Source organism: Manis javanica, chromosome 8, assembly GCF_040802235.1.
Source record: "Manis javanica isolate MJ-LG chromosome 8, MJ_LKY, whole genome shotgun sequence".
NCBI classification, from domain to species: domain Eukaryota; kingdom Metazoa; phylum Chordata; class Mammalia; order Pholidota; family Manidae; genus Manis; species Manis javanica.
Window position 1 is genome coordinate 93,107,236 of NC_133163.1, and position 12,963 is coordinate 93,120,198.

At 38.5% G+C, this 12,963-nt stretch overlaps 1 protein-coding gene across 1 annotated transcript in view; it reads right to left on the reverse strand.

Annotated features, from left to right (window-relative positions):
• UBR1 (ubiquitin protein ligase E3 component n-recognin 1) overlaps window positions 1-12,963 on the reverse strand; it is a 204,117-nt gene that overhangs the window by 12,495 nt on the left and 178,659 nt on the right. The window contains exons 42-44 of the mRNA XM_037018909.2: window positions 11,708-11,816; window positions 8,221-8,277; window positions 6,216-6,293 (exon numbers count right to left, since the gene is read on the reverse strand). Coding sequence (XP_036874804.2) covers window positions 6,216-6,293; window positions 8,221-8,277; window positions 11,708-11,816 — 244 coding nt within the window. The remainder of the gene's footprint in view (window positions 1-6,215; window positions 6,294-8,220; window positions 8,278-11,707; window positions 11,817-12,963) is intronic.

Consider the following 12,963-nt stretch of genomic DNA (forward strand, 5'->3'; position numbering starts at 1 on the left):
ATTTGCAGATGATATGATACTGTACATAAAAAACCCTAAAGACTCCACTCCAAAACTACTAGAACTGGTATCGGAATACAGCAAAGTTGCAGGACACAAAATTAACACACAGAAATCTGTAGCTTTCCTATACACTAACAACGAATCAATAGAAAGAGAAATCAGGAAAACAATTCCATTCACCATTGCATCAAAAAGAATAAAATACCTAGGAATAAACCTAACCAAAGAAGTGAAAGACTTATACTCTGAAAACTACAAGTCACTCTTAAGAGAAATTAAAGGGGACACTAATAAATGGAAACTCATCCCATGCTCATGGCTAGGAAGAATTAATATCGTCAAAATGGCCATCCTGCCCAAAGCAATATACAGATTTGATGCAATCCCTCTCAAATTACCAGCAACATTCTTCAATGAACTGGAACAAATAATTCAAAAATTCATATGGAAACACCAAAGACCCCGAATAGCCAAAGCAATCCTGAAAAAGAAGAATAAAGTAGGGGGGATCTCACTCCCCAACTTCAAGCTCTACTACAAAGCCATAGTAATCAAGACAATTTGGTACTGGCACAAGAACAGAGCCACAGACCAGTGGAACAGATTAGAGACCCCAGAAATTAACCCAAACATATATGGTCAATTAATATTTGATAAAGGAGCCATGGACATACAATGGGGAAATGACAGTCTCTTCAACAGATGGTGCTGGCAAAACTGGACAGCTACATGTAGGAGAATGAAACTGGACCATTGTCTAACCCCATATACAAAGGTAAACTCAAAATGGATCAAAGACCTGAATGTAAGTCATGAAACCATTAAACGCTTGGAAAAAAACATAGGCAAAAACCTCTTAGACATAAACATGAGTGACCTCTTCTTGAACATATCTCCCCGGGCAAGGAAAACAACAGCAAAAATGAGCAAGTGGGACTACATTAAGCTGAAAAGCTTCTGTACAGCGAAAGACACCATCAATAGAACAAAAAGGAATCCTACAGTATGGGAGAATATATTTGAAAATGACAGATCCGATAAAGGCTTGACGTCCAGAATATATAAAGAGCTCACATGCCTCAACAAACAAAAAACAAATAACCCAATTAAAAAATGGGCAGAGGAACTGAACAGACAGTTCTCCAAAAAAGAAATACAGATGGCCAAGAGACACATGAAAAGATGCTCCACATCGCTAATTATCAGAGAAATGCAAATTAAAACTACAATGAGGTATCACCTCACAGCAGTAAGGATAGCTGCCATCCAAAAGACAAACAACAACAAATGTTGGCGAGGCTGTGGAGAAAGGGGAACCCTCCTACACTGCTGGTGGGAATGTAAATTAGTTCAACCATCGTGGAAAGCAGTATGGAGGTTCATCAAAATGCTCAAAACAGACCTACCATTTGACCCAGGAATTCCACTCCTAGGAATTTACCCTAAGAACGCAGCAATCAAGTTTGAGAAAGACAAATGCACCCCTATGTTTATCGCAGCACTATTTACAATAGCCAAGAATTGGAAGCAACCTAAATGTCCATCGGTAGATGAATGGATAAAGAAGATGCGGTACATATACACAATGGAATACTACTTAGCCATAAGAAGTGGAAAAATCCAACCATTTGAAGCAACATGGATGGAGCTGGAGAGTATTATGCTCAGTGAAATAAGCCAAGCGGAGAAAGAGAAATACCAAATGATTTCACTCATCTGAGGAGTATAGGAACAAAGGAAAAACTGAAGGAACAAAACAGCAGCGGAATTACAGAACCCAAAAATTGACTAACAGGTACCAAAGGGAAAGGAACTGGGGAGGATGGGTGGGCAGGGAGGGATAAGGGGGAGGGAAGAAGAAGGGGGGTATTAAGATTAGCATACATGGGCGGGAGGGAGAAAGGGGAGGGTGGGCTGCACAACACAGAGAGGACAAGTAGTGACTCTACAACATTTTGCTAAGCTGATGGACAGTAACTGTAATGTGATTGTTAGGGGGGACCTGATATAGGGGAGAGCATAGTATACATAGTATTCTTCATGTAAGTGTAGATTAAAAATTAAATTAAAAAAAAAAAGAAAGACAGAAAGAAAGAAAAGGGGGATTACTCCTTGATAGGATAAAACTATTGGTAAATCAAAGATCAATGCATGCTTTAAATATCCTTAATGTTGATCACTTAAAAGGTGTCAGATGATCAGCTATGGAGGTACTCTTTTCTGATAATATTCCTTTCTCTTAATAAAAAAAAAAAAAAGCAGTTACTGTGTGCTGACCTCCAATGAGTTCTGCACAATGGTATAGAGGGCATGTCAAAGTGTGGGCAAAGGGTCTGTTTGTTTCTATGCAGAAGATCAAGGCCTAGCTTGGATACCCAGAAAATGAACTAAGATATGATATGAGGAGGAGCTTCCGGCATCAGCACTCTCTGGAGGACTTGTGCCGGGGGATGATCATCAAAAAGCCTCCACAGGGATCCGGACTATGCTGCGGTTGTGGCTGCATCCAGCCCACCGTCTCCTGGACTTGCCATAGGAATGAGGAGGGAGATGTCTAGGCTGGCATGTGCATGCAGTGAGACAACGAATTTGACCGGATCTGTACTGTTGGAACTCAACCAGGAGTTGGGAGGGGTGCAAGTTGTAGCACTCCAAAATCTCATGACTATAGACTATCTATGGTTAAAAGAACATATGGGATGTGAACAGATCCCAGAAATGGGCTGCTTTAATTTGTCTGATGGTTCAAGTACAGTTGGACAATATCCATCATATCATAGATAAATTTTCACAAATGCTTAGGGTGCCTAAATGGTTTTCTTGGCTTCACTGGAGATGGATGGTAATTATAGATTTGCTTTGTTTATGTCACCGTATTCCTATTATGTTTATATGTGTGTGCAAATTAGTAGTTTAAAACCTATACATACTTAAGGTACTATACAAGAAGATATGTCAAAGAAATAATCAATCTTCCCATGTTTCCTTCATATGCTACCTCTATAGCTTTTCTTCTTCCTTCCTAATTACAACCCTTAAATAGAATTCGTGCCTCATATCGAATTTACCGAGTATCATAATTCCTCCAGGTGGTAAAGATACCTCGAGACAAGTGCTGGGCATAGAAGCCACAGGGCATAAATCTGCAAAGAAGTAAAAAGCTAACCTTTTCAAACAATATGGCTTCTCTCTCACTTACCAACTTTACATTTCCCTGTATGGCCCCGGAAGATGACTGGTTAGCCAGAGACGGGTAAGATTCCTCAAGGGAGGAACAACCTAAGACAGGCACAGTCGCAGGGGGGCCATCAGGTGAGAATTTGGGGATCAACAGAGGTGAGGCTCAGAACCTCACCCCCCCTGCTTTGAGAGAAATCTTCTGCATCCGTGGATGTCTTGCTGCCCTTGTCTAGCCTGGATTAATACTTAGTCCATAGGCACACACCTGATCATCTGATCATCTACATTTGCCCTCTTACAGCACTAAACTATGTTTTCTACCTTTATCTTGCATCTACCTACCACTTCAGCATTTTATTAAAAATAAAAATAATAATAATAATAGGAGAAATCTGGGATCAACATATAAATCAAGTACAAAAATCAAACGAATATTCATATTTGACCTGATTGTTTACAGGTCATAATGCATGATCAGAACCCAAAAGTTTCTGTGATGAATGCCCTTGTACTGTTCACCATGTAAGAATTTATTCACTATGTAAGAATTCGTTCACCATGTAAGAACTTGTTCGTTATGCTTCAGAAGATTGGAGACTGACGAGAATTAGGCTTGAGATGGATTAATGATTGTACATTGAGCGTTTACCCCCCTATACTGAATTTTATTGTTAACAACCATTTGATCAATAAATATGAGAGATGCCCTCTCAAAAAAAAAAAAAAAATGAAATATTCACCTATCAATGGCCAAGGCAGGTAAGAAGAGATATGGTTTCTCTATCCAGTGACACCTTACTAGTGATGCATAGCTCATGAATTTATGCTAAACAAATAACACCATATTATAGCAAGGTAAGGGTAAAATGACTATTGTTAATGTTATAAGGCAGTATTTTATCATATAGAATCATGTGTTTAAGATCATATTGTCCTCTTATAAAAGTAACTGATAGGTAATTCATACATGGTGCTAGTAATGAGTATAATGTAACTTGTTTATTTTGCTTCCCATCAGTATTTATCATCCAGTATTTTTTTTATTTGAAAGTGATCAGTGAAAGGGAAGAGGAATATAAAAGAAAGTTTGAGAAACACAGTTTTAGAGTAGTGAGAGTAGTGTTTAATTTGACTTCTAATTTCTTATCAGAAACCATGGAGGCTAGAAGGCTGTGGGATGATGTGTTTAAAGTGCTCAAAGAAAAAAGCTGTCAACCAAAAATTCTGTATCTGGCAAAACTATCCTTTGAATATAAAGGAGAAATCAAGACATTCCCAGATAAACCAACACTAAGGAAGTTCAACACTATCAGGCCTGTCCTATAAGAAATGCTAAAGGGAGCCCTTCAAGCTGAAACAAAAGAACTCTAATGGTAACATTAAGCCATATGAAAAAATATAGATAACTGGTAAAGGTAACTACATACATTAAGTATAAAAGCTACTAATACTGTAATTTTTTATACATAACTCTATTTTTTGTTTCCTATATGATTTAAAAGGCAAATGCACAAAACAATGATTACAAATCTATGTTAACAGGCACACAATATATATAAATGTAATCTGTGATTTCAACAACTTGAAGAAAGGAGATAGAATTGGGAAGAAACAGTTAATATATGCTATTTTTAATTCAAATTAAATTGAATACATTAAATAAGAAACAGCAGGTGCAAGAAGGACCTTCTGAACCTCCTTTGCCCCCCTGAAAGCAGGAAATAAATTTCCCATGTGAAGGTATCTTTCCTATCAAGGAAGGTAGGAAGAATCCTTACTGCCAGAGATAGGCATTTCATGGCTGAGAAGGCTGTACAAACTATCTTTGTTACTTCATTAACTTGCTGCCCCTAGTCCAAACCTCTTTGTTTTATCAAATCTCCACAAGTAATTGTTTTTTTGTCAGTAAGGTAGAAAAGCAGCCTGCTTTGGTCACTTCTTTAAGTCTCATATGTCTTATGAGCGCCTGACATACAAAATTTAATTTGTTTTTCCCCTGTTAACCTGGTCTTATGACAATTTAACTATTAGACCAGCCAAATAACCTAGAAGGGAAGAAGGGAAAAGTTTTCCTCCTCTACAATATAAAAAACTCTTGTAAGTCAACAACAAAAAAGACAGTCCAATTACAAAATGGGCAAAACTTGAACAGACATTTCTCCTAAGAACATATACAAATGTCCAATAAGCACATGAAAAGATGTTTACTTTATTATTCATTACAGAAATGTGTATCAAACCACAATGGACTATACCATTTTACATCCACTAGGACAGCTTTAATTAAAAAACCAGAAATGAACAAGTGTTGCTGAGGATATGGAGAGAGAGGAGCCCTTGTACATTGCTGGTGGGAATATAAAATAGTACAGCCATTGTGGAAAACAGTTCAGTGGTTCCTCAAAAAGTTAAACATAGGATTATCATAATGACTAAGCAATTCCACTCCTAGGTATATATAAAGAAAATAGATAAAAATATATATCCACACAGAAACCTGTCCATGAATGTTTATAGTAGCATTACTCATAATAGTCAAAAGTGGGAAACAACCTACATGCCAATTAATGGATGGATGGATAAACAAACTCTGCTATATACATACAAAGAAAAATTATTTAGCCAAGAAAGGAATGGATGAACCCTGAAAATAGTTAAGTGAATGAAGCCAGACATATTTTGTATTATTTCTTTTTATATGATATATCTAGAATAGGCAAATCTCCAGAGACATAAAGCAGATTATTAGTTACCAGGGGATTAGGAAAGGGGAATGGAGAGTGACTAGTGGACACTCTAGGGTGATGAAAAACTAGAAAGAGGTGGTTGGACAACATTGTGAATACACTAAATGCCACTGAATTGTATACTTCATCATGGTTAATTGTATGCTTTGTGGTTTTCAATTAAAAAAGAAAGATTGATAATCACTGTCATACAGGATGCTCGGTAGTCACTTTTTAAAAGCTTGCTAGCAGTTGTATATGCTAATTGCAAGTTCAAAACACTTTTAAATATATATTTCTACTTACCTGAAATGAGAAGCTTGATTTAGGAGACAGCTATAGTCATCAGGAAGCTCTATCAAACTATTTCTTTTTCTAGGGTACCTAGAATATAATTTAAAAGGCAATTTTATTTATGAGTAAATAAGCCCACATCAAAAATTGACCAAATAATATAAAGAAGAATATCTTTAAAAAAGACTCCATACTTGCAGTCCACAGTAATTCCCACTATTGACTTGATTAAATCTGAACTCCTCAGCCTAGAATTCCAAATCTTTGATCATTTGGCTTCCTTTCCAAACTCAACTTCCATTATTTCCTAAACTGCTCTAGCTAGAATATACTGTCTAGGAAGGTAACATAAAGTAGCAGTTAAGAACACAGGCTTTTGAAATTAGATCTGGCTACAGATGCTAAATTCTCTGACACCTAGAAAGTCATTGAGCCTTTATTTCCTAGACCATAAACTGAGGATGAATATATTACTCTCTTAGTCATAAAGCACATCATCAATTTAATAACATATTTTTGGGGGTGGGGGTGAGAAACATAAAGGACTCATGCTGATTTAAGAAATGTTAAATATGAAAACCAGTATCAAGGAACCTCACAGAGCTGTTGAGGACTCAGTAAGATATACTTAGTACTTGATAAATGTTTGCAAATGTTATTATTCACTCTCACCATGCTAAATACAATAAAAGCTCCGCATACATGCCTTGGGGATGGTCATCTGAGTAACAAGGAATTCTGTCTTTAAACCCCAATCAATTTAAATTCTATAATTCCTTCTGTGTTCTGCCAAAATATATCTCCTCTAAAACGAACCTTGCATTAAGAATCCTTTCCTCTTTAAATTTCTATAGCATTAACAGTATACTCCATATCTTATGCCTTGAATTTATATACATAATTAGACTGTAAATACCCATGACCAAAACCTGCATGTGGTATGTCTTTGAACTCTCCCAGACTATTTTAGTGCTATGCTGGGGAAACAGTAGATGTCTAAAAGACACAAAGGGGAATCAAAATAAAGGAAAAATTGTGCGAGATTAACAGTTATGCCCATCTTTTAAACTTCTCTAAGATCTTTTTTTTTCTTGGTGATGTGAATACTTCTGCATCTGAGTACAGGAGCTAGGCCCATAATCTCTAAATCACTAAAGTTGGGTTAATGGGTAGACAACATATGTACATTTACAGTGAAGGTGAAAGGAGTTCTAGGGGTGAGAGAAGATGAGAAAAGAAGGTGGTAAATGTATATTGTCTTGCAATGTTTGCTTCAGTCATAGAAAAATGGTATTGGTGTTAGTAATTAAGGCAAGGGGTCAATTCCTCTGCTTGTTTATTGATGCAATTCAATTGGAATAAAAATGAGACACTGTACATAATAAAAACCAGGGTCCCCGGAGGAGATACAAAGAAGATAAGCATGCAGTTCTGGCCCTCCCTTGCTGGGTTTCCTGTTCGGAGGTTTATTGTGCTGGCAGGTACACATGCCCACACATAGGACAGTAACGTCATGATAACCTTCAGGGAGAAGGTAGCATTTGAATTGGTGGCTTCTGATTCAGCCATAATTTAAGCGAGATGGGAGGGCTGAAGAAAGTTTTGTGGGGTAGTCCCTAAATATATAAATAGAAGGGAGAAGAGGGAATCTCTATTTATATCCTACTTTACTCAGAAGGAAAAAAATGGTTTATAGGAATATAGTCACTACCCTGATTTTAATATACCAGCAGCTCCACAATGCTATCTCCTCCTGTGCCTTTTAATAGGCATGTACTAGCCTTAAGAAGAGAAGTTGGTGTTGTCAAAGAATTTAAGAGGGAAAGGGCAGCAACATGGAGAGAAAAAAAAATCAGTTGTAGGAAGAATCTAACTTCTGGAAAAGAACTAACAGAAATGTAGGAAACAATGTACTGAGTGAGAATGAAAAAGACAAACCAAAAAGCATGCTCAACAAACCAGCCACTTAGAAATACAACCTGTAGATGTGGAAACAGGATTGAGAAGTAAAACCAACCTGACTATGGTGCTTTTTTGCTTCAAACAGTTTAGTAAGGCAGGATCTGCACACCACCTGTATGGAAGCCAAGAGAAAGCAAATGGGTCAGCATAACTTCAAGGCAGTAGTGACGAGTCATTCTCTTCAAATCTGTCTGTCTCTTCTATGTTCCTTCTGCTAGACTTCTTTTACCTTACTTCTTGCCCCTTTTCTTCTCTTTCTTTTCTCCCCTTCCTTTTGGGGTCTTATATATTTTTCTCCTCTCTTTTAATAATTCTTTTTAAAGAGTTTATCAATCAATGCCTTAGAAAAAAAAAAACCATTCTGAGCATTTCAACAAGAGGGAATTTAATACCAGGAATTGGTAATGAACGTGATAAAAGGGCTGCAAAGCCGCCCGGAAGACAAAAGAGGCTAATTTTTTGGCAACACTGGAGATCAGAATACCTTGTGAGAAATGAGGAAGCAAAGAAAGATTAGCCAATAGCAGGAAGCAGAAGAAAGGACACAGTGCTATCACTGGACCTTAGGGACTATGGTCACTAGTGGATACTGGAACCATAGTAGACTTGTTTGGTTGGAACTAGAGCCAGAGAAGAACTACAGACACTGCCAGAAATGCCCCCACAGGCAGGCAGACAGAGAGGTGCCCTAAACACTCAAGCTTCTCTCATCCTCCTGCCCACCAATGTCCTACCAGTGCCCCCCACAGGCGGAATGCAGAAAGACACCGACTGACAAGGGACTCGGGAAAATAGGACTTGCAGGGGTCAGTCCCCTGCACTAGACTGGAGGTTGAGGAAAGGCTTTGAGGTAAGCAGGCATGACTAAGCAGGGAATGGTGCAAAAGGCAAGGGACTTTCTGTTTTGAAGTCTGAATTTTTAACATTAACCCTAGAATAGCAAGGTCAAAATGTTACAGACTCCAAGAATACAGAAGTAAAATTAGTATAACCTACTGAGATTGTACTCAACACAAAACATGATACTGACTTTCGGTATCCATTTTGTTTCATTTTTATCAACTGTGAGAAACGAGGAAGCCCAGAAAAGAACCTAGCAGAAGAGATCAGAGCACAGAGAAAGATGGCAGCAGACAGGCAGACATTCACATAAATCCTGCTGTAGGAATGGAGGGAAAAACATTTATTAAAGAAAAAGGAGAAAAAGAAAGGAAGAATTGAAAAGACCAAAGGAAATCATGGGTGTGATACTGTCATATGTAATAAATAAATGTTTGGTCTTTGACCCAGTTCCTGGCACAGAGCTCCAAACACCCTTGGCTTTCCTAAGGGAAGAGAGTGGAAAGGTGTCTCATTATGTTAATGAGGAATTTTCAGGTGCACCGGAGGGACGGTCTGTTGCCAGGAGAACCCAAAAGGGTTAGAAAGTTGGAATATTCAGCCCCTCCCCACCCTCCAACGTGGGGAGAGGGAAGAGGAGCTGTAGATGGAATTAATCGCCAATGACCAGTGATTTAATCAATCATGCCCACGTAATGAAGCCAACGTCAAAATCCCAAACTACAGGGTCTGGAGAGCTTCCGGGTGGGTGAGCATACAGAGATGCTGGGTGAGTGATGACTTTAGAGAGGGTGTGGAAGTTCTGGTCCCTTTCTCCACACCTTGCCCTAGGCATCTCTTCCATCTGGCAGTTCCTGAGCTATATCCTTTGTAATAAACTGGTAATCTAGTGGGAAAAATTGGTTTCCCGAGTCCTGTGAACCACTCAAGTGAACTAACTGAACCTGAGGAGGGGTGTTACTGGAATCTCTGACCTGTAAGTGCTAGATCAGAAGCACAACAACCCAGATTTGTGGTGTCTGCCTAGTGTGTGTGTGTGGGGTGGGGGGGGGTGGGGGGGGTGGATTAGTCCTGTGGGGCTGAGCTCTTAACAGGTGGAATCTGATGCTGCCTTCAGGTCCAGAGTGTGGGAATTGAGCTGAACTGTAGGCACCCAGTTGGTATAGAAGGACTACTTGTTGGATGTGTGGGAACCTTCCTGCTACAAATGATGGAACTGGGTGCCAGAATTTTTAATGGAGGAAACAGAGTACGAATAACACAGTAAGAATTGATTACTAAAATGATGGTATATGTCAATTATATCTTAAAAAAAAAAAAAGGGAAAATGATGGCGGCAAACATAGGGTAAGGAGACTGGAGATTAGGAGGGTAGGGTGATCAGGAAGGCCAAAAAGTAATGGGGTTGAAATAAAGACACGCTTCTCCCCGGGATATTTAAGTGATATATTTTTGATCTACCAAATGACTTTTTTTCCTCCTCAGTCACCCTCCTGAGATGTGCTACCATGTGAACTATGCTACTGTTCTAATACAGCCATTTTGGGTTCTTCTTGTTAGGCAGGAAAATAGATATGAGCAGGGTGGAAAGAGAACAAGGCCAGGAAAAGGCCCACTAAAAAGACTCAGAGTTAATCAGTTAAATCTCAAAAAGCCAGGAGCAACTTGGCCTGGAATGTTTGAATATTCCCCAGATAAAGGAGGGCACCTCAGCATAGCCCATGTCTTTACTGTGTTAATCATGCAGGCTCAGCTTATTTTTTTTAACTTGACCTATATGCTGTTTTTTTCTTCTTCGGCCCTAATCGAGTAGTTTGCAACCTAGGCAACTAAGTTAGCATGCAGGCCCAGCCGTAGACAACATAGTAAAAGGCAGGAAGGATTCCATCTTAAAGATAAGATTGCATTTTAACACCCAGGACGTTAAGAAGTAAGATTCTTAACTTACTCTTTAGCAAACAGATAATAACTCAGCCCACCTTGGGGGCTGGGCAGGCAGTCTTGTTTGACAAGCTCCCAGACCAAGATGTCCATTATCTCAGGGAGAAATCAGAGCAGTAAATTCCTTGTGTTAAGTTAATTTTAAATATTCAGAGACCACTTAACAAGTCTGCACCCCCAGCCCTTAGTCCCATTCCTGAAGAATCCTTAAAAGGGGTAACCCCCAACTTTTCAGGGCGCTCCTCTCTCTGAGGTCGCCCGCACTTTCTAAGTGCATAGACTTTCTTTCAATAAAATTTAAACCTCTCCTCCCTGAGGTTGCCTGCTGTACTTTTTCTCTTTAAGTAACTTTAAATAAAACATGTACTCTACTTCACTGCTGTGTCTCTGCCCTTCAATTCTTTGTTGCAGTGGGGGCGAGGACTGAGGAAAATACACAATGCTCCTCTAACATTCTGATACTTGTGTCTTTATGGCTGTGACATGACCACCACCCCTTCTCCCTTGATGTAAAACTTGGATGAGACAGCAGCTGTGGGGAGAGAAGTAAAATGAATGGTAGTGTTGGTGGAACAAGCAGAAATTCCAACTGCCCATGGCTGCTGATCTTAGGTCCAATTCCTTAAGTGTGTGAATCTACTGTATTTGTGTTACTCCCTTCAATCAATGCTATCAATCTAAAAGCTTAGCAAATAATTTTAATTTAAATTTCCAAACTGTACAATAATCCAACAATGATACTTTTTTGCCCCCCATAGTACCTCTGGAGGAGGGGCCTTACAGTATCCCAATATTCCTGGAAAAGCAGAAATAAATTTGTGGGTAAAGACAGATAGCTACAGAGTGCACTGTACTCTCCTTCTGCAGAATCTGCAAGAGAATAAAAATACATTTAATAAGTATTCTTACCTGTTCAATCTGTTAATAGACCTTTTTCATTGTTATACTCATTTCTACACTCTATACAAATAAGCCACAGTGATCCTTAAAACATAAATCTGATTCAGTCATTCTTGCAGTCAGATTTCTCCAATGTCAAACTATCACATGATATAAAATATAAAGTCCTTATTGTGGCATAAAGGCCTACGTCACTGCCCTGGCTGCCACTTGGACCTTCTCTTCTACCACCCATTATGCCTCCCATTATGCCTACTACACCTGCCCATTATGCCTCAGCCACACTCATCTCTTTCCTATTCTTTGACTATGTCGAGCAAAGCCTTTCCCATTTACTGTTCCTTCTGCTTAGGAATACTCTTCCTTCAACTCTCTGCACAGTTCAACCCCATCTCTTTTTTTGGCGTCTCTTTGATCAATGTCTCCTCTCAGAGAAGCCTTCTGAGACAATCTGTCTAAATGTATTATCCACTCTGGCCCCTGCATTCTCTATTCCCATGAACTGCTTTATTTTTCTTTGTAATACTTATCATCATTTCCCACTATATTATACATATTTATCTGCCTGTTCGTATTTTGTGTCCTCCCAATAAAAGAAAGAACTTCATCTTATTCATTGTTGTATTAATACTGACTAAATTAGTACATGATTTTTTTTTTTAATGCAAACCACAGGTCTGTATTGGCAACTACTTGGAAAGCAGCATCCTATTTATTTAGAATCAGGATAAACCTAGATTCAGTAAACTCTATGGAAGTGAGTTCAAATAAAGAAGCTGACAGCCAGTAAAGCTGACCTGGTCAATTTAATCTCAAAGGACAAAAGGAAGAATCTTTGAACAATTTTGGTGATGATTCCAAAATCATATAAACATTTTGATTTTTACCCATACAAAGAAAGCCACAAGGAATTTTTATTTTGATATAGATCAAACTTTTTTTACTATTACTATTTACTTTGATATAGATTTAAGGCAAGTAAAGGAGAAAGAAAATAACTGTTACTCAAACATATATGGCCTTGGTTTGTTATAACAGACCTTTCCCAGCAGCATTTTCACTCTCTTATAATAAAGTCATATGCACAAAATTCAAGTAACAGAGTGTACAATAGTTT